The 24,479-nt window shown below is 35.7% G+C and overlaps 1 protein-coding gene and 1 pseudogene across 1 annotated transcript; both read right to left on the bottom strand.

Annotated features, from left to right (window-relative positions):
- Positions 1-10,943: 10,943 nt before the first annotated feature.
- Positions 10,944-11,808, bottom strand: LOC116908130 (annotated as a pseudogene).
- A 7,239-nt stretch (positions 11,809-19,047) lies between these two features.
- LOC116907696 (olfactory receptor 8D2-like) lies at positions 19,048-19,977 on the bottom strand. Its single transcript, XM_032910809.1, has one exon. It carries the CDS (start codon positions 19,975-19,977, stop codon positions 19,048-19,050), a length of 930 nt encoding a protein of 309 aa, XP_032766700.1.
- Positions 19,978-24,479: the final 4,502 nt, after the last annotated feature.

Genomic DNA, 24,479 nt, shown 5'->3' with positions numbered 1-24,479 from the left:
GTCTTAATACCAAAATTAATAATTTTATTTTCCTTTGCAATACAGTAAAATACCCCATGTTGGGTAAAGTGGGAAGTATGTCCAGTTCCAATGTTCTTGCAGAGACTAGGTTGGACATCATCAGTAAGCGGGTGAAAGTGGATATCTATGTTTTGTGTCATTTGGTTTTCTCATTGTGAATTTTAACCTGAAGGTGCATAAGAGTGTCCCATTGAAATTTAATTTACATTTTTGGTTGACAGTGTTGAATATCTCCTATAACTATTTGCCATTTATTTAACAGCTTTGATGAAAAATGTATTCAATTAATTGCTTGCTTCTTTGAGCTAGAGGAATTAGCTGGGTATTATTTTGCATTAAAAATATTAAGGATATTATTTCCTGTTGGATATAAAACTTATAACATTTTTCTCAAGGTGAACTGAGTTTTTATATTTTTCATAGAGAAGAATAACAAAGTTTTTTTTCCTTCTGTGAATTCTCCCAAGATGCAGTTCTACTTCTCACTAAACGTGCCAGCCGTCTGCTACACATACAGTGTATGCCAGCAATTCTAGCATTTCCTGTATTGCATTGATTGTTTCCTAGACCCAGTAATGGCCTCGGATTATTTTGGTACCCTCTGTCACCCTCTAAGTTACACAATAATCATGAACCACAGAGTATATATTATCCTGGTCATGGGGTGTATTTTTTATATGTATGAAGGCAAAGATTTTAAATACTCCCACTTTTCAGTTTCACTACTTGCTTCAGTGATGTGGCAAATTCTCTTTGGGATGTGCTAGTGTTATTCAAGATAGACAGTGTAGATAAATCTGCTCTCGAAAGGTGGGATTCATCAGTCTTAGCCAGAGGCCTATAAGCTGCTTCTTATTTATCCTCACCTCCTACAACTGTACAGTCTATACTGTCCTGAAGACCAGCTATGCTAATAATAGACACAAAACTCTTCCTACCTGCAATGTCTTCCTCACTGTCATCCTGATTTACTTTGAGTCAATGGTCCTCATTTACCTAATAAAAACCTTAAGCCCTTGTTTATATGCAGCCATTTGAGTCTTTAACAACTTGGTTGCGCCCATTGCTGAAGCCTTTGAGCCACAGTTTAAGGAATAAGGAAATAAAAGTTTTTTTTGGATAAAGTTCTATGGAAAGTGCTATTCTTGAAAATGCTAAAGAAAGTTTCAGAAAATCATACTTTAATGTTGCATTTACTACACCGGTCATTTTATTTTGTGAGACACAGAACACAGATATTAACATGGCCTCATTCTCCCAATAATCAGAACTTTATGATCAAGGTCAAGTCACTAAAGATCATTAAAGTCACTAAAGTTACTAATAAATTCTGCTACCAGAAAAATATTTTTCTTTCTTTTCCTCTTCTTCCCTTAGGTTCATCATCCTATACATATTTTTGTAATTAACATGGTAATAATGCCTTAGACGTGTAAAAAAAAATAATACCTTAGTCAGGATCCCCAAGACACTGAAGTTTGTGCCTAAACCAGAACTTAGTGATATCACTCACTCAAGAAAATGAGACACTGTCCTGGAACACCACCTATGTAAGCAGAAGCCAATTGTGCACTTGTACCAGCAATTTAGGAGTCTTCCCCTTTCTTAATGTCCTCAGTAGGGTGAATTGTCTCTTCGGTTTTCGAGATTAGCCATTTTGAAGCCTGTGAGGTAGAACCTCTTAGTTGTTTTGATTTGCATTTTCCTGATTAATAAGGACTTTGAACATTCCTTTATGGGTTGCTTAGCCATTAGAGAGTCTTCTTGTGAAAATTCTCCCCTCAGCTTTGTACTCCATTCTTTAGTTGGGCCATTTTTGGTTAACACCTTCAGTTCTTCATATATTTTGGATATTAGGCTTCTGTGAGATGTAGGTTGGTGAAGATCTTCTTCCAATTCCAAAGCTAACATTTTGTCCTGTTGAAATTTTCCTTTGACTTACAGAAACTTTTAATTGGCATGAGGTCTCATTTACTAATTGTTGATCATTAGTGTCTGAGCCAATGCTGTTTTATTCAAGAAGTTTTCTCCTGTACCAATGAGTATAAGGCCATTCCCCAATTTCTGTTATATTAGATTTATTGTATCTAATTTAATGTGGAGGTCTTTGAAACACTTGGACTTGAGTTTTGGCAGGGTGATAAATATTGATCTATTTGCAGTCATCTACCTGCAGAGATCCAATTAGATCGGTACCATTTGTTGAAGATACACTCCCATTTCTATTGTATGTTTTGGGTATCTTTGTCAAAAATCAAGTGGCTATACGTATATGGGTTTATTTCTGGGTCTTTGATTCAATTCCATTCATCGACCTCTCTGTTTCTGTACCAATACCATGTAGGTTTATTACTATTTTTCTATAGTATAGCTTGAAGCTAGGCATGGTCATATATAAAAAATGTCTCCCGTTTTACATGATTGTTTTAGCTATTCTGGGTTTGTTTGTTTGTTTTTCAATATGAAGTTGTTTAACTAATTCCTTTCTCAGCCTATTTATTCCTTTATTAAGGAGGGCTACTGACTTCTTTCAGTTAATTTTGTATTCAGCCACTTTGTTGAAGGTGTTTATCAGCTGTAATAATCCGCTGGTAGTATATTTGGGGTCACTTATGTACACTGTATATCATCTCAGAATAGTGATACTTTGACTGGTTCCTTTCCAATTTGCATCCCCTTATATTCCTTTAATTGTCTTATTGCTCTGTCTAAGATTTCAAGTACCATATTGAAGAGATAAAGAGAGAGTAGACAGCCTTCGTCACTTCAAGACTTGAGATAATGAGGTACGGGATTTTACTAAAGACTTTTTTCAGCATCTACTCAAATCATCATGTATTTTTATTTTTTTCGGTTTATTTACATGGTGGATTATGTTGATGAGTTTTTATGTACCGAACTACCCCTGCATCTGCAGGATGAAGCCTATGTAATCAATATAGGCAATGTCTTTGATGTATTCTTAAAATTAATTTGCTAGTATTTTATTGAGTGTTTTGGCATGTTCATAGGTGAAATTGTTCTGAAATACTCTATTTTCTGGAATCTTTGTGTGGCTTAGGTATCGTGGTGATTGTGACCTCAAAGAATGATTTGGACACATTTCTTCCATTTCTATTTTGTGGAAGAGTTTGAGGAATATTGATATTAGCTCTTCTTTGAAACTCTGCTAGATTTCTATGCTGAATCTATCTGTCCCTGGGCTTTCATTGGTTGGGAAACTTTCAACGAATGTTTGTATCTTTTTAGAGATTATAGGCCTATATCGTTAATCAGTTAATTCCTGGGAATTCCGGGGGATCTGGTTGATTGATATTGTGGCTCTGCCTATAGGGCTGCAAACCCCTTCAGCTCCTTCAGTCCTTTCCCTAACTCCTCCATTGAAGTCCATATATTTAGACGAATGGTTGGCTGTGAAGATCTTTCTCTGTATTTGTCAGAGTCTGGCAGAGCCTCTCAGATGACAGCTATAGCAGGCTCCTGTCAGCAAGCACTTCTTGGCATCAGCAATAGTGTCTAGTTTGGTGTCTGAATATGGGCTGGATCCCCAGGAGGAGTAGTCTCTATGTGGCCTTTCCTTACGTCTCTGCTTCACACTTTGTCCCCATATTCCCTTTAGACAGGAGCAATTCTGGGTTAAAAATTTGTAGATGAATGTGTGGCCTCATTTGCAAACTGGAGGCCTTGCCTAAGCTCTAGATATGGTCTCCATAGATTATCATTCCCACTTTGTTGGGTATTTCAGCTAATCTCATCTGTGTTAGGTCCTAGGAGCATCTTGATTTCTTGGCATCTAGTACTTTTTGGTGGTTCCCACCAGTTCTTTATCCCCCATTGCTATGTACCTCTGTTCAAATTCTTAACCTCTATATATCACTTCTATCTCCTCTCATACAAGATTATAGCCACCTTTAATCACTACCACCTCCTCTCTTCCTTAGAAGTTACTATCACCCTTTCTTCCTTCCTCATTCTAAGAAGGACTGAAGCATCTACATTTTGAACTTCTTTTTTCTTGAACTTTATATGATCTGTGAGTTGTATCATGGATGTTCTGAGCTCTTAGCTTGATATCCAGTTTTCAGTGAGCATATACCATGTGTGTTCTTTTGTGATTGGGTTTCCTCACTCAGGATGCTATTTTCTAATTCTATTTATTTGCCTGCAAATTTCAAGAAGTAATTGTTATTAATAGCTGGCTTTCAGCATGTAGGAAAATGCAAATTGATCCATTCTTAGCGCCTTGTACAAAGCTCAAGTACAAGTGTATCAAGGACGTCCACATAAAACCAGATAACCTCAAACTTATAGAAGTGAAAGTGTGGAAGAGTCTCAAACACATGGGCACAAGAAAATTTTCCTGAATAGAACACCAATGCCCTAAGAACAACAATTGAAATTTGGGATCACATAAAATTGAAAAGCTTCTTTAAGGCAAAGGCCACTGTCAATAGGACAAAATGGCAACCAACAGATTGGGAAAAAATCTTTAGCAACCCTTCATTTATTACAGGGTTAATATCCAAGATATACAAGGAACTCAAGAAGTTAAACTCCAGAGAACCAAATAACCATATTAAAATGTGGTACAGAGCTAAACAAAACTTTCAACTGAGGGATCTCACATTGTTGAAAAGCACCTAAAGAAATGCTGGACATCCTTAGTCATCTCCTATGGTGTCTTCTATACCCGAGATACTCCTTTCTATCTTGAGAATTCTGCTGGCAATACTCCTGTCTGTATATCCTGTTCTCTTCACTAGGTTTTCTGTCTTAAGAATTGCTTCAAATTATGTTTTACTACCACTATTTCCTTTTTTCTATCTGGAAAAGTTTTATTCATTTTTTTTCCTGATTGATTATATTTTCCCATTTTCTTCATATTTATTCATTTCTTCTTTAAAGTTCTCTACCTGCTTGATTGGATATTATTCTAATTCTTTAAGAGTTTATTCATCTTCCCTTAAACTCCTCTATTATCTTTGTAACATTCAAGGTAATTTTTTGGGATTCTGGTGTGTTAGGATATTCAGGGCTTGCTGTAGTAGAATAGTTGGGTTCTGGTCATGCCACTTTGCTCTGGCTTTTGTTGATTATATTCTTACCCTTATACCCTTTAGTCTCTTTGTTCTTCCTAGTGTTGCCTAGTCCTGGTAGTCTCTCATGGGAATAGACCTGTGTGACTGCAGGTAGAGGATGTAGTTTTAGGTGTCATCAGACCTCTGGGACCACAGGTGTAGGTGCTTGTCCCTGGTGGTACCCAGCTTCGAGGAAAACAGACAGAACTGGAAAACCCCGTTGGCTTCAGGCTACTGGTCGTTCTGTGTGGGTGCAGACCTCTAGAGATGAAGATAGAGTTCTTGGTCCTTGATGAGTGAAAGCTTTTGTTTGTCCCAGAGAGCAGCTCTTCAGCACTCTTCCAGGGAAGTTGGTGTTGTGGTCCCAGAAATGGAGTTCAGGATATGAAAGGTGGAGCTTGTAGCTAATGGGGATACTTGGGGGAGGGGGGATTCTATAAGCAGGGTTTATATGGTCTCATGTAGCGGGTGATGATGTCTGTAGGTGTCCGGAGTTGTAGTTAAATGCATGGAACTGTAAAGTGGACTCCAAAGGATTCAGGGTAGACCTCTCTGCTCCTGGGCTTACAAGGAACCCAGAAAGCAGGAGTTTGGAGATTGGAACCAGAAGACAACAAAAGGAGATCAAAGAGATCGAAATTGACAAAGACTATATTTTCTGAATTCTCTATTAGGTCCTGCTGAGATACCTCCCTACCTTCACTGGTATACATTAACTCAATAACGTAAAGCTAAAATATTAAAATTTGCTGCTTTCAGTTTTGCCACTTTCTTCTGTATATGGAAGGTAGAAATGATTAATTGTATTTTAATTATAATAAAAATGAAGAAAATGAGCTTTCAGTCATGATCATTTTATGTCTGAAACCATCTAGGAATGGTTTTATGAAGTGAGATTTCTGGAGATGACCCACCATTTTGCATGGCTTGTAACGGGTGAGCTCTTAGATGCAGGGTTCTTAGAGACCTCATCCTAGGATTGTATCTTGCTGCTGATATGCCTTTTTCTGTCATCATTACATAGTTTTTTGATTCCTGGGCATCAAACTCTTCTAATGGGGACATTTCCTGCAGATGTACATGAAGTTGTACTTTCTTGTATTAATACCATATAGAGAAATTGATGATTTCACAACTTCTGATAATGACTTCATAGCACTCTTAAATTGATAGAAGTAATTTTAAGCCCCATACATTATGGAGCTGAAAATAGAGCTCTGTAAACCTTTATATATCATAGGCTAATTGTGCCTATGATATATATGATAAGAAAGTTGACTTGAAACTAATTTATGATCAGGGAGAAACATTCATTCTAGGTCAGGTCCAAGATTACAGCCATAGATGTGAACAATGATAAAACAAGGAAGGCCAGGAGAAATTGTTGCTTTTAACTTTTAGTAGGCTTATAGAATGCCACACAGTTTTGAACTTACTTTCAACATACTTCATCAATTCTCTTTTATGTAACATTATTTCATTTATGAGGTAATTTTAAAAAGAACTTTTGTCTAAGAAGGTATAAGAAAGCCAGAGGAAAGAAATAAAATGTAGCATTTGGTCTCAGTCCTATTGGGCAAATGAAAATGTCTGTAGGCATATGCACATTATGTATGTAGGTGTGAACTCTTACGGAATTGTTGAGATAGGCAGTGGGGCCTGCCAAAGGGAGTATATTTGTGCATGTCTATGTGTGTACTTAAATTCTCCCTTTCTTCCTTTTCTTTCTGACCCAGGGGTGGGGAGAGAGAGAGAGAGAGACCTCAGAACAGAACCTCTTGCCTAATCAACAATGGGCCTGAGACTCTAAGAACCAGGAACCCAAGTGGTTAACTTCTTTTTTTTTTTTTTTTCCTTTTTTTTCTGGGAGCTGGGGATCTTAACTTATTTTCTTAATCCCTTGCTGCTAACAGCAGAAGTCAAATTACTGAAAGCCAGCTGTTTGGGCCATGAAATAGCAAAGAGTTGAAGAAAAGAAAAGAGAAAACTTACTAAAAATAAGCTACTTTTGCTGCTTCAAGTACAATTGTTGTCCCGACTCCCATGGATGCCACCCATTACTGACTTTCTCAGGCTACATAGATGCTGGACTTGTCACCAGCACTCTTGTTTTGTTGTAAGCAATAGAAATAACTTTTTAGTATCATCAAATATTCTAATATGTTGCATATGGGCATTGTATAGATTACATAGTTTATTTTGGAAAATAAATTTCTTAGCAAATTATGTGTTTGAATCTATGAAAGAATTATTTCTTTTGTAAAACTTTTCTACAAAATTGTGTTTAAAATGATGAAAATATACACGCTGGTTTCTGAGTATAGAATTGAGAATGTAGAAATTTTTTTCAAATTAATTCAAATGAAAGATTTATGTATCTATTATAATTTTGTTTCTCCATCTGTTGTGTGCCTGTGTGTGTGTGTGTGTGTGTGTGTGTGAATATTTATATGTGACATATGTGTAGTAACATGCAAGTTGTGTGGACATGTGCTATAGTGAAGGCTTGGAGAAGGAAAGAGGATAACTAGTCTAAATATATATATATTATAATCTCAAAAATAAGAGAAGGTAAATCAATCATCAAGTTGTATCATGATAGTTCAGAATAATCAAACTAGAATGAATAATTTAACCTATATTTTCACTGAGGAACCAATGTGATAGACCTATGTCTATAGTAAATAATTTTATTCTTCAATCCCCTTTCCAGTAGTTCCTTCTGTTTTTTTCTGCCTTTTCTCTCTCTGTACCCTTAACAAGTATTAAAAATGTATAAACAACATAAGAAAGAAAACTTGTCGATAAAATTTTCGGACTAAGGATCATTACAAAGCCCCCCTCTTTCTTTGTGTGTGTGTGTGCGTGCGTGTGTGTGTGTGTGTGTGTGTGTGTGTGTGTGTCTTGGTGGAGTGTGTGTTTCTATAGCCAAGGATATTATTGAAGCAAACAAACCAGGGCTTACTTTTAGGCTTTATTTTTAAAATAAAAGTAAGGTTCATTACAGACATAAAGCTTCCTGTAAAGTCTCTACATTTCCCTGTATTAGTTTCTTTCCAAGCATCCCATGGAAAGCTCAATATGAGTCACATGGTTTGAGATTTGCATATGTCTGTAATGTGCTTTCTTCAAGCACCAACGTTCCACTAAATTTTTATCAAGATAAGAATACCTATGAAAAATTTTACCAAAACACATATTTTGTAACATAAAAGAATCACAATTGTTATTGGTAGTATATTTACTGATAATGCAAGAGAATCAGTCATAATTGATTTTAATCAAAACAAATCTTATCAATAACTAATATGAATAGATATCAGGTATCAGCAGATATGAGTAGAGTCCAATGAGTGAAGCACTATATAGATTGCATTATGAGTGAGTGTTATCTATGTGAACAGAACAGGTCTGATGAAATATGAACACTAAGTACTTCAAAACATGTTTTTAATCTTTTATCAGTGAAGAAAGTGAATAAAAACATAATAAATGCATGAAATTAAAATAAACATGTAATCAATTTTGACATTAAAATTAGAACAAATGCAACTCTTATCAATAAGTGTAAGATAATAATATGTATGAGAATCTTATACTAGCATTATGAAGTGATAGCATATTTATTTTTAATAGAATAAAAGACCCTGTATTCACCAATAACTAGGTGATTATACTGTCACATATATATGGCACTATGTGAAACAATAAAAATGAATTCATACATAAATAATAAAATGACTACTTTATATAAAGAAATAAATACATATCTATAAAATGCCCTTTTATATGAAATGATCAAAATGCTAATCACCACTCTACTCTGAAAGTCCACAATTATCTATGGGCAGAGGTCAAACGAATACTCAGTAAAAATAGATATATGTTATTTTGACTTCAAGTAAATTGTTCCAAATTTATAAACATGTCAAAGAAAAATTTGAGAACCTTAATTGTGTGCAGTTCCATGTACTTTAGATACTAGATACTATTGGATAAATTTGTGCATAATGAGATTTATCTAAATTAAAAAATGGATATCTAGAAGCATAAAAATTACCTTGGGCATTTTGTTAGTGTTTTGTCAAATTTGTAAACTAATTGTGGAAAAGAGTGTCTTTAAATGATGAGTCTTTCTATTGGATTATTAAGTTTTCACTTATTCAAATCTACTTTGGCTTCTCTTGAGAGTATTTGAACATTTCCTTCAAATAAATTCTTTATTCTTTTTGTTCAGTATATGCGCATACAGTCTGTCATCTCCTTCTTTACAACGGGTTTTATGTCCTGTAGCTAATTATATTTCTGTCTAAATTCTGCATGTTATTTATCTCTCAATACCTTACTGAAATCCTAAGTTAATTTTATACAAAATTGTCCAGGGATTTTCGAGTAAGCTATTATGTTGTCTGCACTTAAAATAACTATTACCTTCTTTGCTCATTTTTATACTCCCAGGGAATTTATTATATCACAGACAATTGAGCAATTTTATACTTAATTATAAATCAAGATAGGCTGGGTTCTAACTTCCTTGACCTTGTCTTTGTAAAAGGAGTTATAGACTCAGGAGAGTTACAACCAAATGGAAATCAAGGGAAAATGTTTAATCACATTGAGCACAATTTGCTATCTGAAACTGCTGATAATTTCTGCAACTGTTATTTTCTGTGTTAATCTTGATTTTTTTGTACCTTTGTCTTGTACTTGACACATTAATTGATGGACCCAAAATTCACTTTAATGTTGATAGGCATTCAATAATAGCACCCCACTACTTCTTATATTGCAAAATTATCATTTGACAAAATAAAATTTGTATTTTAACAGCTTCATACATGCATGTCATGTACTTTGTTTATATTTTGATTTTTTTTCTAACTCGATCCTCTTCATCTCTTTCCTTTGCCTGTCTTCTCCCTCTTTCTCTATTCTCCTTACTGTCCCCTGGTTATTGCCATGGGGTTAGAAGTATGTGTTGGAGTCTTGTGGGCACTGTGGTGATACAACTGCAGATAATTGCTCTCCAAATTCCAGACTCCATCACTAGTATATACTGAAGGAAATTCCTACTAATGACCATCTAAACAGATATAAATTGAAACTGCCTTCTAAATATCTATGTGTATGCCCTTAGGCAAAAACCATTTTCAACACTAAAGGAGTTTAAACTAAACAATGGTAAATAACCACTCACGGTTAACTAAGATACTGAGAATAAGTGATAAATAAGGCCTGAAGCCCAAGCTAGTCATTTGTACTACTATCTCCTTTAAGGGTCTAAAAACATTGCAGATGAGGGGGAAGGAAGGAATGCAAGAACTAGAAGATAGGGAGAAAGGCAGTAGAGTTGTGTCATCTGAATACAACAGAGTCATTATAATCATGCATTAAAGAAACCATGCCTGCATACTTATTCATGGATCATGAAAGGGTTCATGGGGCCACACCCCTTCCTACTGAACTAGATATAGAAAGATTTCTGTAAAAAATGTGAATATTAGGAAGAGAAGACTTGAATCAGGGAAACATCTGAATTATCATTTCATTTATACAACAAAAAGATCAGTTTTCCTGTCAAAACACTAATAGCTGCTTTACAAAACCATTTTCTATTTTATTGCAAAAACTATATCAATGCTATATAGTAAAGCACTATGCAGAAGATATATACTGGATGTAGACACTGTGCTATAGCGCTTCTTGAAAATATAGTCTAGTCAGAGACTTTATCTCAGCATCAGAAACAGATATGCTGTATATTTAAAAGTTAAAAATGAATATTAGAACATATTATAATTAGAACAATTCCTCCTCCCATTCAACATTCGCCAAAAGTAAAATTTATCTTCCTACTAAGAATCTCCCCAATGCTTTCTTCACATCTTTGTTCCTCAAACTATATATTAATGGGTTCAACATGGGAATCACCGTGGAATAGAACACAGAAGACACCTTCTCTTACTCCAGAGATAGACCCAAAAAAGATCCGTACAGCCATGAGATGAGAGCTGCAGTTTCCAAATGCTTTAGACCTGCCCTTCGATGATTTGATGTGCAGGATGCACATAGGAGATGGCAACAGCTAGTGTAGGTGTTGAGTCCTCCAATGATAAATATGAGAAGCTCACTGAGATGCATGTTAGGAGAGATTAAGCAGAGGAAGAACATCACAGAAATAATGGTTTATGGTGTACGATTTACAGAAGCTCAGATTCATCATAGCACTTGTGTGTACCACAGCAGATGAAAGGCCTAGGGAGAAGACAACCAGTTCTAGCAGTGAACAGAGTGTAGGGGACATGATCACATTATAGAGCAATGGTCTGCAGATGGCCACATAGCGATCATATGCCATGGCAGTCAGGAGATAACCCTGAGCCACCACAAAGATTACAAAGAAAAAGAGCTGGGCCATGCACTCTGAATAGACAATCACATTTTTCTTCCCTAGGAAGTTCACCAGCATTTTGGGTGTAATGGCAGTGGAGTAGCAGAGATCAACAAAGGATAAGCTGCTGAGGAAATAGTACATGGGGGTGTGCAGCAGTGGGCTGACTGAGATGAGCAGGATCATGCCAAGGTTCCCTACTGCTGTCGCTGCATAGATGCCCAGGAACAGAAGGAATAGGGGCAGCAGGAGCTCGGGCTGCTGTGTTAATCCCATCAAGACAAAGACAATTGCTGCAGAATAATTCCCAGTGCCCATTGTTTGGTAACTTCTGTGGAAATGGAAAATAAGTATGAATATGCCTCTTCTCTTATGAAAGTTAAATTACATTTTGGAAATCCGTTATTCCTCTTCTGAGTGAAACTAAAACTTCAAAGACAAATTAGCAAAGTGTTAGTACATTATTTTCGTCTCCTGTCCACGATCATCTAATGTGTCTCCTTTAAATTTTTCTCCAAGTCAGGTGTAAATTTAGATCACAAAATTCAGTGCTTCCTTGTTGGCTAAAAAAGATTTGACTCCTGAATTGGGGGAGGTCGCCAAGCCTGACAGTATTACTGATGGTATAGAGTACTTACCAAACAGGGTCCTATCATGACTGTCCTCTATAAGGCCCAACAAACAGCTGAAAGAGTCAGATGCAGACATTTACACTCAACCAATGGACAGAGGTTGGTTACCCCTATGGTTGAATTAGGAAAAAGCTGGAAGAAGCTGAGGAGAAGGGTGACCCTCTATGAAGATCAGCAGTCTCAACTGACCTGCACCTTTGATCTCTCAGAAACTGAGCCACCAACCAGGCAGCATTCACTACTTTACACGAGGCCCTCAACACATATACAGCAGAGGACTGCCTGGTCTGGACTCAGTCAGAGAAGATGCACCTAACCCTCGAGGGACTTGGAGCCCTAGGCAGTGGGGAGGTCTGGTGGGGTGTTGGGGGGCATTCTCTTGGAGACAGGTGGGGGATGTGGGATATGGAGGAGTCTGAGGGTGGACCAGGAAGGGGATTAATTTTGGACTATAAAAAGAAGTTAAAGAACATTTAAAAAATTCTCCTGTATTCAGCAGCAAAATGAACTGTTTACCCTATGGAAGTATTTTTTTTCTTACAAAGGCAATTTTTACTTTCACAAAGGTGAATAATAAAATATTTATATATTTTAAGTTTGTTCATGCATTTAACGATATACTTCAAGGAGTTGAGAAAGAATTGTTGTGGCTTTGAGGACATTTTTAGCGATGTATGGAATAATATCGACTTGGGTTTTATTTAACACTTTCTCAAAAACACAAATCAAACTATGTGAACAAACCAAACTAAAAATTTTTCAAAGAAATAATTCAAGCAAGAATGAAAAGGGGAAAAGATTGTGTAACATTCTCACACTGTTTCTCCACTTTCTTTACATAGAGTTTTTTGAAATACCCCAAAACATGCAACAAACACACCTCAGCCCCACTGCATTGAAAATAGTAATTTTTTAAAATCTCCAGCTGGAGGGAAGGTATAGATGGACATGTCTAAATACCACTGAGTCACTGCAAGAAACTATTTCTAGCCAGGATTATCACCCAACACCTGGAGACTTTCCTCCCACTCAACCATTTTCAAATCACTTAGTAATGTACTCATCATCAGCTAAAAAGTCATTACTTAGAAAACCAGTAAAAACAATGGGCAATCATTACAAGACAGGAGCATTTGCTACTTAACATGATAGAAAGGATGCATTATGATAAACTTGACCTATCTTTTAGTGGATGTTCATGGTTATTCAATGCTTGATCTGTACAAATAAAATATTGTGCTACATATATTTCCTCAAGAAATGACAATATAATGGGTCCTCCATTTTCAAGTGAGAAATACTTTTGTCATGGAGCAAGTTTAGGTGGCAGTGTGTTGTCAGAGTACAATTATTTCTTTCTTTAAGAAATCACTGCTGGAGATAATGGTTACTCTCTTCCTATCCACTCTTCTTCTTCCTCTCTCTTTTTCCTACCTCTTCCTTCCTCACAAATAACATGCACATTTCATGTTCTTTACCTACATTATGACATTGAATTCTTTAGCCATTGAAAGGTTATATATTTCTGATGAAGAAATAGAGTCTAGGACAACTTAAGTGTAGACTCAGAACTTGAGTCTATGATACATGGTTCCAGAACGACCCTTTCATGGATTTTAAATAAGAAATAGGTAACATTTTACATACATTTGTCATGTAACAACAAACCTGAGAGGATGAGAGATTGTCAGTGTGAGACAATTTATTTGTAAAAACGACAGTCCCAGTTTCTAAAACTTCCCAGGAGGGCAATTCTAGATGATGTGCAAGAGGAGAGGCTGAGCTCTCCTAGAAAATTTTAGAAAGTCTCTTAGAAATTCCTAGAAAGCAGCAGGAAACCAATTTCTGCAGGGAGTTTTTATTCAGAATTTTATCTAATTTGTCTAAAATTATGTAGACATTGTGTACAGATTTAGCATCAATAAAAACTTCATTTCAAAGGCTGACTTCATTGCTTCTTAGTTTAATATTTTGAGCAAGTCATTTAATTGATGGGATTTAATGTGAAGTGAGTATGAGAATATAACTTTCTAAGTTTCCCTATGACCAAAGAAAACCATGAATCTAAGTATTCAATACATAAACCAAAAATCCATATTCAACATACATTTAAACACTAGAGCATGGTCATATAATATAAAGATGTGAAAATATACCAGCTTGGAATGGGGACTATAGATGTGTATGTTTTTCTTTATCCCAAACTCTTCACCTATTGGTGAGTGATGGAAATATATTAACATTTGAGAATATTTGGCTTTTACACATTTTCTAACTTTTGTAGTTTAGAATGAGCTAAAGTACCAAGCACTGTTCTGGAGGCCTGGGAGTAATTGTGACATTGACTGGATCTTTTAGGATGTACTTTGTCTAGTGCTTCCGAGGTCAGGAGGAAACAAAGGCAAGATAATGCAGAGGACAGATTAATGGACATTGAACTACCTGAGGATCCAGCTATACCTCTCTTGGGCATATACCCAAATGATGCACCAACATATAACAAAGACACATGCTCCACTATGTTCATAGCAGCCTTATTTATAATAGCCAGAAGCTGGAAAGAACCCAGATGCCCTTCATCAGAGGAACGGAGACAGGAAATGTGGTACATCTACACAATGGAATATTATTCAGCTATCAAAACCAATGACTTTATGAAATTCGTAGGCAAATGGATGGATCTGGAAAATATCTTCCTGAGTGAAGTAACCCAATCACAGAAAAACACACATTGTATGCACTCATTGATAAGTGGCTATTAACCCAATAGCTTGAATTGCCCTAGATGCACAGAACACATGAAACTCAAGAGGGATGACCAAAATGCGAATGCTTCACTCCTTCTTTAAAAGGGGAACAAGAAAACCCTTGGCAGGGAATAGGGAGGCAAAGTTTAGAACAGAGGCTGAAGGAACATCCATTCAGAGCCTGCCCCACATGTGGCCGGTACATATACAGCCACCCAATTAGATAAGATTAGATGAAGCAAAGAAGTGCAGGCCTACAGGAACCGGATGTAGATCTCTCCTGAGAGACACAGCCAGAATACAGCAAATACAGAGGCGAATGCCAGCAGCAAACTACTGAACTGAGAACGGGACCCCCGTTGAAGGAATCAGAGAAAGGACTGGAAGAGCTTGAAGGGGCTCGAGACCCCATATCAATGACAATGCCAACCAACCAGAACTTCCAGGGACTAAGTCACTACCTAGAGATTATACATGGACTGACCCTGGGCTCCAACGTCATAGGTAGCAATGAATAGCCTAGTAAGAGCACCAGTGGAAGGGGAAGCCCTTGGTCCTGCCAAGACTGAGCCCCCAGTGAACGTGATTGTTGGCGGGAGGGTGGTAATGGGGGGAGGATGGGGAGGGGAAGCCCATATAGAAGGAGAGGGGGAGGGGGATGTTGGCCCGGAAACTGGGAAGGGGAATAATAATCTAAATGTAAGTAAAAAATACTCAAGTTAATAAAGATAAAAAAGAAAAAGGTTAACAACCTATCTCCTCGTGGTCTGAAATGATCCTTTCAAGATAAACAAGAAAGCAGGAATTTCAGTACACGAAGAGATTATATATTTAAGGTTGGCTTGCCTGCCTGCCTTCCTTCCTTCCTTCCTTCCTTCCTTCCTTCCTTCCTTCCTTCCTTCCTTTTTCCTTTCCTTTCTTTCTTTTGGAGATGTGAAAGATACAGATTCCTGGTAAATACATACTACAAAAATGTTTGAGGAAATGAAATGCCTCAGATTCACGGATTTCCAGTTAGGTTCATTGATCTACCGCTGCTTACATTTGGACTGGAAATCATTCCTTCCGGGTGTATGACCAAAAATGTAACAGCAAAAGATGACATGAAAATAGAGATGTAGAAAGCTCCTGGAGAAACTAATGAAACAAATACTTCCCAGTAAAACTGAGATTGCATATGAGTGAAAATGATTATTATGATAGCTGTTCCTCTATGAGATATCATATTGCAGTAAAAAGTGAAATTGGGCATTCATCTAGGTACTGCACAAATTGCAATATTCTCATAAATGACTTGGTTTCTTTTTCACATACTAGATAATTATTATAATGTTTATGGTAATGCCTCCTTCTTTCTTACAGACGTTGTGTTAAGGGCTGAATTAACATTTTGGACTCAGGTGAATTATTAGTAATTATATAAAAGAACAAACTATCAGTGTCCTAAAGCAGATCATCTCTAGCTTCCCAAGACCTAAACTCTGGAGTGTGTTGTGATATGGAGCTTTTATGTGACACTCCTGAGACTTGGGATTTATTAAGAGTGCAAAACAACCATAAGTTAATAAGTCCCCAATAGTCCCCAGTATTTTACCACAGCCTCCAAAAAATGTCTTCTGGGCCTCATGTTACCATCTGTCCCAAGAGTAATGACGATGATTGGAAAGAAAGTTCTTATATATTCACAAGTCATCTATCAGGATGCAAAATTAAATCGTATGCCAATTTCTGGTTTTGCCTAAGATTTTATTGATTTTTTTTAATACAGAAGAGAATTTGTTTTGTTTGGTTTTGAGTAACTTAAACAAAAACAAACAAACACTTTGAACTTTATTGGGGCCCTTGAAAGAAGTGACATATTTATGTGGAGGAACTAAACAAGATCTCAGACACTCAGGAACTTATTATCATGTGACTGAGTCAGACACATGCATGCCATGTCTAGACTAAAGTCTAGATGCTCTGGGCTGAAGATGTTTATTCAATTTTATACTCAGAGATTGTTTTTTAACCTCAAAATTAGATACAGACTTCCTTCCATTACTTCCTTCTCTTGTATTTTGTTGTTTTTCTTTTGTTTTATTTGTTTCTTTTGAGGTAGAATCTTTCTCATAGCCTGAGGACTTAAACAAGCAGTTCTCTTTCTTTGGCCTCTAAGTGCTTGGGTTACATGCTGGCCCAACTACCTTAGTTCTTTTTAAAATTTATGTCATTTAGTGATATCTATTTTTCAGCATATTATATTCTGATCAGGGTTTCCCCTGCCTCTTATTCTCTCAGTTCGTCCTCATATCTCCTTCCTTCTGGATTCAACCCCTTTTGATCTCTCATTAGAAACCAAACAGGCTTGTTAAAGATAATAAAATAAAGTAAGGTAAGATGAAAACTTAAACATCAGAATAGGACAAAAAAAATGAACAGAGCCCAAGAGAAAGCACAAGAAACAGACACACAGACACATTTGTTTGTATTCTCAAGAATCTTATAATAAAAACACTAAAATGAAGACAAACCTGATATGCAAATGAACTATAGGTTATATATACTGAAAAAACAGTATGAGATGAGGAGCCCCGATAGATACCACTGAGTTCATTTTCCATTGACCATCTACTATTGAACATACAGTCTACCCTTAATCATAGTTTATTTACCCATTGAGAATCCGTTGGAAAAAAACAAATTTTCATTTGTAAGTAGTTATCAATAGGAGATTGTTCTGAGTTTGAGATGGTGGTACGTGTACACTTTCAGCTATAGAACTGCATCTTTTGCTGACTGCTACAGGCTGGAGCATGGTGCCACAGTCTCTATGAGTTCATATGTGAGCCAATCCCATTGATTTAGGATACCTCTCTCATTAGAGTTCTCCATTCACTCTAGCTCTTAAACTTATTCTGCATCCTCGCCTGCTTCTGGGATGCTTTCTTAATATGGTGTTTTATTAAATGTTACCGGATATTTTACATATCACTTTTTCCTTGGTACCTTGGAAAATCTTCAGACTTAAATAACTTCTTATTTGTTTAAAATCTGAGTATATTCAACCATACTGTATATATACTTTTTGATTATAAACTCAATGTGATGATGTTGTCAAACTGCAGCGTACATGACTCAGGTTAAACATTACAAAGCTGAAAAACAACAGATAATCAGAAGATAATATGAAGTATTCTTCAGAGGAACACATATCAATCAGTAATTTCAGGATATCTCAATGTAAGAGATATAGGTTAAGAAGATGTTTATACTTTGAGGACATTATGGTTTTGCCCACGTTTACCATTTCCATGCTGCTGTCTTGTATAAGCAATGATATATCTTCAATAACTGCAGCTCTTCTTGTGTAGACACAGTGTGCATAAAGATGTAGAATGCAAAAGAAACTACTCATAATAAACTAATGACAAATTGACAAAGCATTGCCTTAAATATTGCTTTGATTTATTTTAGAGATGTTATAATACTTTCCATAAATGTGTGGGCTTAAATTAAGAGGAGCTTGTTAAGTTACAACTTCAGACAGATAATTAAAATTAATTTTACCTGATGCAAAATGATACTTGGACTGCACTTCTCTACTTCTACACATTATTCTAAGATTCTTTTTTTTTTTTTTTTTTTTTTTTTTTTTTTTTTTTTTTAATTTTTTTTTGGGGACCTAACCCAGGGCCTTATGCTTCCTAGGCAAGCACTCTACCACTGAGCCAAATCCCCAACCCCTATTCTAAGATTCTTGAAGCTACTGGCATGCCTTGCTGTCTGTGTGCATGCCTCACCCCAGTTTCTATCTTGTGGCCATAATGAGACAAGTACGTGTATGAAATAGTTCATGTGGTCAACATTCTGGAAGTCCATTCTTCAAACATAGCTTTGCGATCTTTAGTGTCCAACCAATGATAATGTTTTATTATAATCATAATATTTTAGTATTTATACACCCTCTTCTTTTATGAATTTCTATTACTCTTAAAATATTTACAGAGATTACAGTATCTATCACATAACTAAATAGTTTGACAATTTACAAAAATGTGTCAGATATTCTCATACATAAAATAATCATTTCTAAAAAAGTGACAACTATTTTTTCTGGGAGAAAAAGCATGCAAAAGACATTCACAAAGGACCTATGTCCTCATATTTCATTCATTCTTCCTCTCAACTTGATAGGATTACTGCCTTCCCCCAACCACCTTTTTCAGTGCATTCTTTACATCCTTGTTCCTCAGACTATATATGAGGGGATTTAGCATTGGGATCACTGTGGTGTAGAACACAGAGGACACTTTCTCCTGTTCCATATTATTGCTGGAAGGTGGCTTGAAATACATGAAAGTTATAGACCCAAAGAAGATTCCCACAGCCATAATGTGGGAGCTGCAGGTGCCAAAGGCTTTGGAGCGTCCTTCATTGGAGCGGATGCGAAGAATGCTTGTTAGAATGAAAGCATAAGAGACGATGACAGCCAGTGTAGGTGCTAGAGTATTAATTCCTCCAATAATAAACAGCAGTACCTCATTGATATGGGTGCTAGAGCAAGACAGAGTCAATAAGGGTAGAATATCACAAAAATAGTGGCTGACAATATGAGACCCACAGAAGGACAACATTGACATACGGGTTGTATGGACAGTAGCCCCAAAGAAGCCCAGAGAGTAAACCACAGCCATCATTATGGAACAGACTCTGTGGGACATAACAACGTTGTAAAGCAGTGGGCTACAGATGGCAACATAGCGGTCATAGGCCATAGCTGTCAGCAGGTAACCTTCTGCAATAGCAAACATGAGGAAGAAGTAGAGCTGAGTCATACACTCCACAAAGGAGATCGTGTTCTTCTCACAAACAAAATTCACCAACATCTTAGGGGTAATGACAGAAGAATAGCAGAGGTCAATGAAGGATAAATGACTGAGAAAATAATACATTGGAGAGTGAAGTTGAGAACTAATGGTGATTAAGAGGATCATCCCCAAGTTTCCCACCACTGTAATCACATGAATTGCCAGAAATAAGAGGAACAATGGAATTTGAAGCTCTGGGCGTTTTGTTAGCCCTTCAAGGATAAAGTCAATCACTGAAGAATGGTTCACAGTAGTCATTATTAATAAAATATTATCTATAAAGAAAGGGAAGGGAAATGGTTGATTTGGCTATTATATTCAGAATTTCTTTTGATAGATTTCACCTCTGAAAATCTGATTTCTCCCATTTATTTGTCTACTCCATAGACCTTTTCAAAAATTACTTTTGTTAACTTTTGAAATTATAACATAATGACATGAATACCTTTTCATTTTCTCTCTCAAAGCCATCCTATATACTTTTCTTTGCTCTGCTTCAAAATCACTAATCTTTTTCACTATTTTCACATGCATGCATGTATATGTGTATATGCATGTAGTCCTTATTGCACCCTCTCAGTATGTTTTATGTTATTTGTATGCAAATTTTTAGAAATGAACTTTGAGAAATCATTATGTTCTTCCCTAGGTAAAATTATGCCTCCCACTTTCAGCATTTCTTAGTTGTCTATAATTCTTTATACAGGGTTGGTGCCCCATGGGCTTTGAAAGCTTATGGCGAAAGACTAAACTTAATAGGTTTTATGCACCGCACCTTATTGACTGCTTCTCTTAAGCCATGTCTTGTCTTGTTATTCATAAAACTTAACTCTCTAAGTACTACACATTAAAAGTAAGCAGACTCAGACTTAATTATTATTTGTATAATTAAAGTGAAACTACTTACCCTTTTCACTTCAGTACCTGTCAAAGGAACCATCAGTTTTATGAAATTGTAGCTTGCAATATAGCTCAGGTAATACAAAAATAGTCCCTCTCAAATTCTAAATCTGGAAGCAGAGGCACTTAAATAAAGAAACTTCTCAGTGTAAATGAAAGGATGTAATAATGGTTGTATTCACCCTAGATTTTCAATCTTTTCTATCTCTTCTAAGAATGGAAAGCTAGAATGGCTAAGGACAGTCTCCTACCAGGTAGATATAGAAGAAGAAAGAGAAATGTGGTGCTACAGTCTGGACATAAATAACACGTGAGGCAAGCTATATCCCTGAAAGAGCATATTACAGCTGACTTCCAGGTGTTATATCTAAACCACCAATAAATCAGTGTTTTCTTCAGGGACTTCCATTTCATGTACCATTTGAAGTCACTGTCTTACTAACTGTTCTTTCAATACTCCAAAATCACTTTTTGTTTATTTAGTATTTCCTAAAATCCAAGCAGTGTTGAGATAAATGCTTGTCTTAATGTTAATAATGTTGAGTAATTTTGTATGAAAGCATTCTTTATAGGCTGCAACAGTGGCACAGCAGTTAAGAGCACCAATTACTCTTCTAAGCGGAAGCTCTGAGTTCTTCTCCCAGTAACGACCAGCCAGCTTAAAACCATTTATAACTTCAGTTCAAGAGTTTCAGACACTGTCTTCTGGCCTCTGTAGATACCAGCATGCATGTGATACATTGACATACATTCACACAAAAGACCCATGCACATAAAATATCATACTAAGGTAAAATTGTTCTGAATGTTATGTCAGAGAAAAGTATATAGAGTCTGGAAATTGTTATGGCTGTAGATTATAATTTTTTCAAAAAGATATAAAAATAAATTGAGAAAACATTAATGCACACTTGAAATTTGTGTGAAAAATATGGTTAAGATTCAAGAACAGTAGAGTGTTTCAATATCCTTTTGTGAAGGTCTTCTACAACATGTTAAGAATATTCAGCATATCAGTGTCTTTAAGACCAGGATTTGATGAGATATTATGGCAAAGAATATTACAGAATATGATCTCCAAGAACAAAGTGATGAATCTGAATCACCAAAATAAAGTAGGGAGGGTTCCCCTCTACCCTGGGCTACACAGCCATAACCTGTTCCACAAACAAAATGAAATAGGTCACACTCTAAGGGACAGTTCCACAGTTCTAAGGTGTGGAGCCCTTTAAAAGTGATTGTGCAATTGGAGCACCATCAGGCGGATGCTCTAGCCATGTGAATCAGACTGAAAGACTTAATTGTCACAGATAGAAACTCATCACACCATGCAGCCCAGTTGAAAGAGACATACAGCTCTTTGTGAAACTTAGTAAGTTCCACAGTTTTGAATAGGTGCCAAAATAACTCCCTGAATTTTCTTTTCTAAGGAAGAGCTGTTCAGATAAACTACAGATGTTTTTGAGGTTTAAATTATTCATCAGATCAAGCAAATGGACACCATGATCATGTTTTTGGCAGAGCACAATATGAGATTAGCAGGAATACTTCACTTACCTGCAGAAACTTATTTGATGAGCTTTAAAATAGTACATCAATATAAAATTAAAATAGGGATCATAATATTTGCATATAAGACTTATTCTTTTATCAGATCATACAAGTCCCCTCCTAATGTCTTGCTTTCTTAGGAAATATTTTTAATTCGTATGAGAAAAGGTCAAAGAAAGGGCAAAATCAGAAAGATTTAGGAAGACATGTGAAGGCCATTAAGCCCAGCTGAGAATCACAGTAAGAGCAATTTCACAGCAAAAAAAAGGCAACTGCAAAATCAACCCAAAACTCAGTTAAAACCAAAAGTCCTCAAACTACAAAACAAAGTCATTTAGATATTAGAAAATGTGCATAAGTTGCATAAACGTAAGTTTGTCCATATAGTTCATGTAAAAAATATTTCAATGAATGTGTTTTGACATTGTCATCTCAAAAAGACAGGAGCACCTGACACAATGTATCCATTTCCTACCAAAGTAATCTAGTATACAAGTCACAGATGAAGAAAAATTAAATATTATGCATGCAATACTTAACTTAAAATTAAATATTAAATTTTCAATATACAACAAAGTTGAAAAAGAACAATTTTCAATTGCATAGGTCATGTACTGTTTCTTCCTGTTTTGTCCCCTATCTTTACTACTTAGACTTACATCATTTTTGTATTTGTATAATGTACAACAGTGCCAAACAAAACAGTTGTTTCTGCTATTCTTGATATGCATAAACGATTACCCAAGAAAAGTAAATGGTTACTCAATAGGTAAGAATACTGATGCTCATAAGATCTATTAATTTATCCATGATATGATCAGCATCTAAAAACACACACATTATATGTATATATATGTATATATGTGTACATTATATGTATATATGTATATATGTGTACATGATATGTATATATGTATATATATGTATATATGTACATTATATATACACATTATATGTACATATATGTATATATACACATTATATATATGTATATATATATGAAATGTGTGTATATATAAACGATATTTTGCTTCCTTGTTGAACATAAGCTATGAAAATCTTTTCTATAAACCCCTAGTTTTAATACATATTACTAGATCTGTGTGCATTCAGAAAGACAATAAAAATTAAGAATATATTAAACACATAGGTGACCTTTGGATTTTGATCTATGCTCTTTTTCCAACAGTTAGTCTTTTATGCACTGGTTATAGTTTAAGTCATGTAAAAAGTAAGTTTTAAGATAATCACAAAAGCAAACGCTATAGCATAAGGCTAAGAATTTTAATGTCGCTGTGGAACTATCCCACGTGGCATCAAATTGTGGGTGAATTCAGGTTAGTCATATTAGGTACACATTAATTTCCTCAGTGGTAAATACATTGTATAGGATTCCTTTCAGAGAATTAAAAAAGTAATGTAGGTCTTAAATTACATTTTTGGTTTTATATGTATAATATTATAGTTGGGAAGATGAATCTCCAGTATTGATGAACTAATTATTGTTAAGATCATTTGAACATTGACACTCAGATACCATCCAATAGTTATTCAAGTTCTGACAATTTAGGATATACCTACCTTAAATTGTGTGATTCAAACACTGGGATTCTATATTCTTTGGAAATTTTGTGCTAGGTCTTAGAAATACAGAAGTACTTCAACCCCAAAGGTGCCCAAACTCTCTGAAGATTTGGCCCATTTGCAATATACAATTAATGAAGAAACAAATAACATTTCACTACCTCAGGGATTCCACATTGTTAATAAAACTTAATAATAAACCCCCAGGCTATTTTTCTGCAATACTCCAGTCATAAATATATTTTGATTTGATATCTAAATTGTACCCTAGTAGATGTCAGTTAGTTCCCGTAGAATGATTGGATTTTTCCTATTCACTAGTCTATATCTTGAAGAATTGTTTGGAGCAAGAAATATAGAAAGCAGTCAAAAAGCTGTTCTGAGGCAGCCACCTTGGACCCAGGATTTGAAATCAAGTCTTTTTTTTCTGCTACTCTCGGACACCCCTTCTCTCAGAACTGCACTCCAAGCCGAGGCTCATCTTTGACATTATTTATTGTGCTTCTATTCAGCAGGCATATTTCACTTTAATTCTTTTTATTAAATTAAACATTTTTTGTTCATACTTCCTACTTATTTTCACATTTTAAAATTACACATTTCAGCAGTCACTCTAGGATTTTGTATTATTGAATTAGCAATGTTTAAAGCAAATCATGTACATTTGTTCCTGTCAATTAATTGAAGGATTAGAAACAACTATGACTCTAATCTACCCTCTTTTG

This window comes from Rattus rattus, chromosome 8, assembly GCF_011064425.1.
Source record: "Rattus rattus isolate New Zealand chromosome 8, Rrattus_CSIRO_v1, whole genome shotgun sequence".
In the NCBI taxonomy this organism is placed as follows: Eukaryota; Metazoa; Chordata; class Mammalia; order Rodentia; family Muridae; genus Rattus; species Rattus rattus.
This window is presented reverse-complemented; position numbering and strand designations above follow the sequence as displayed.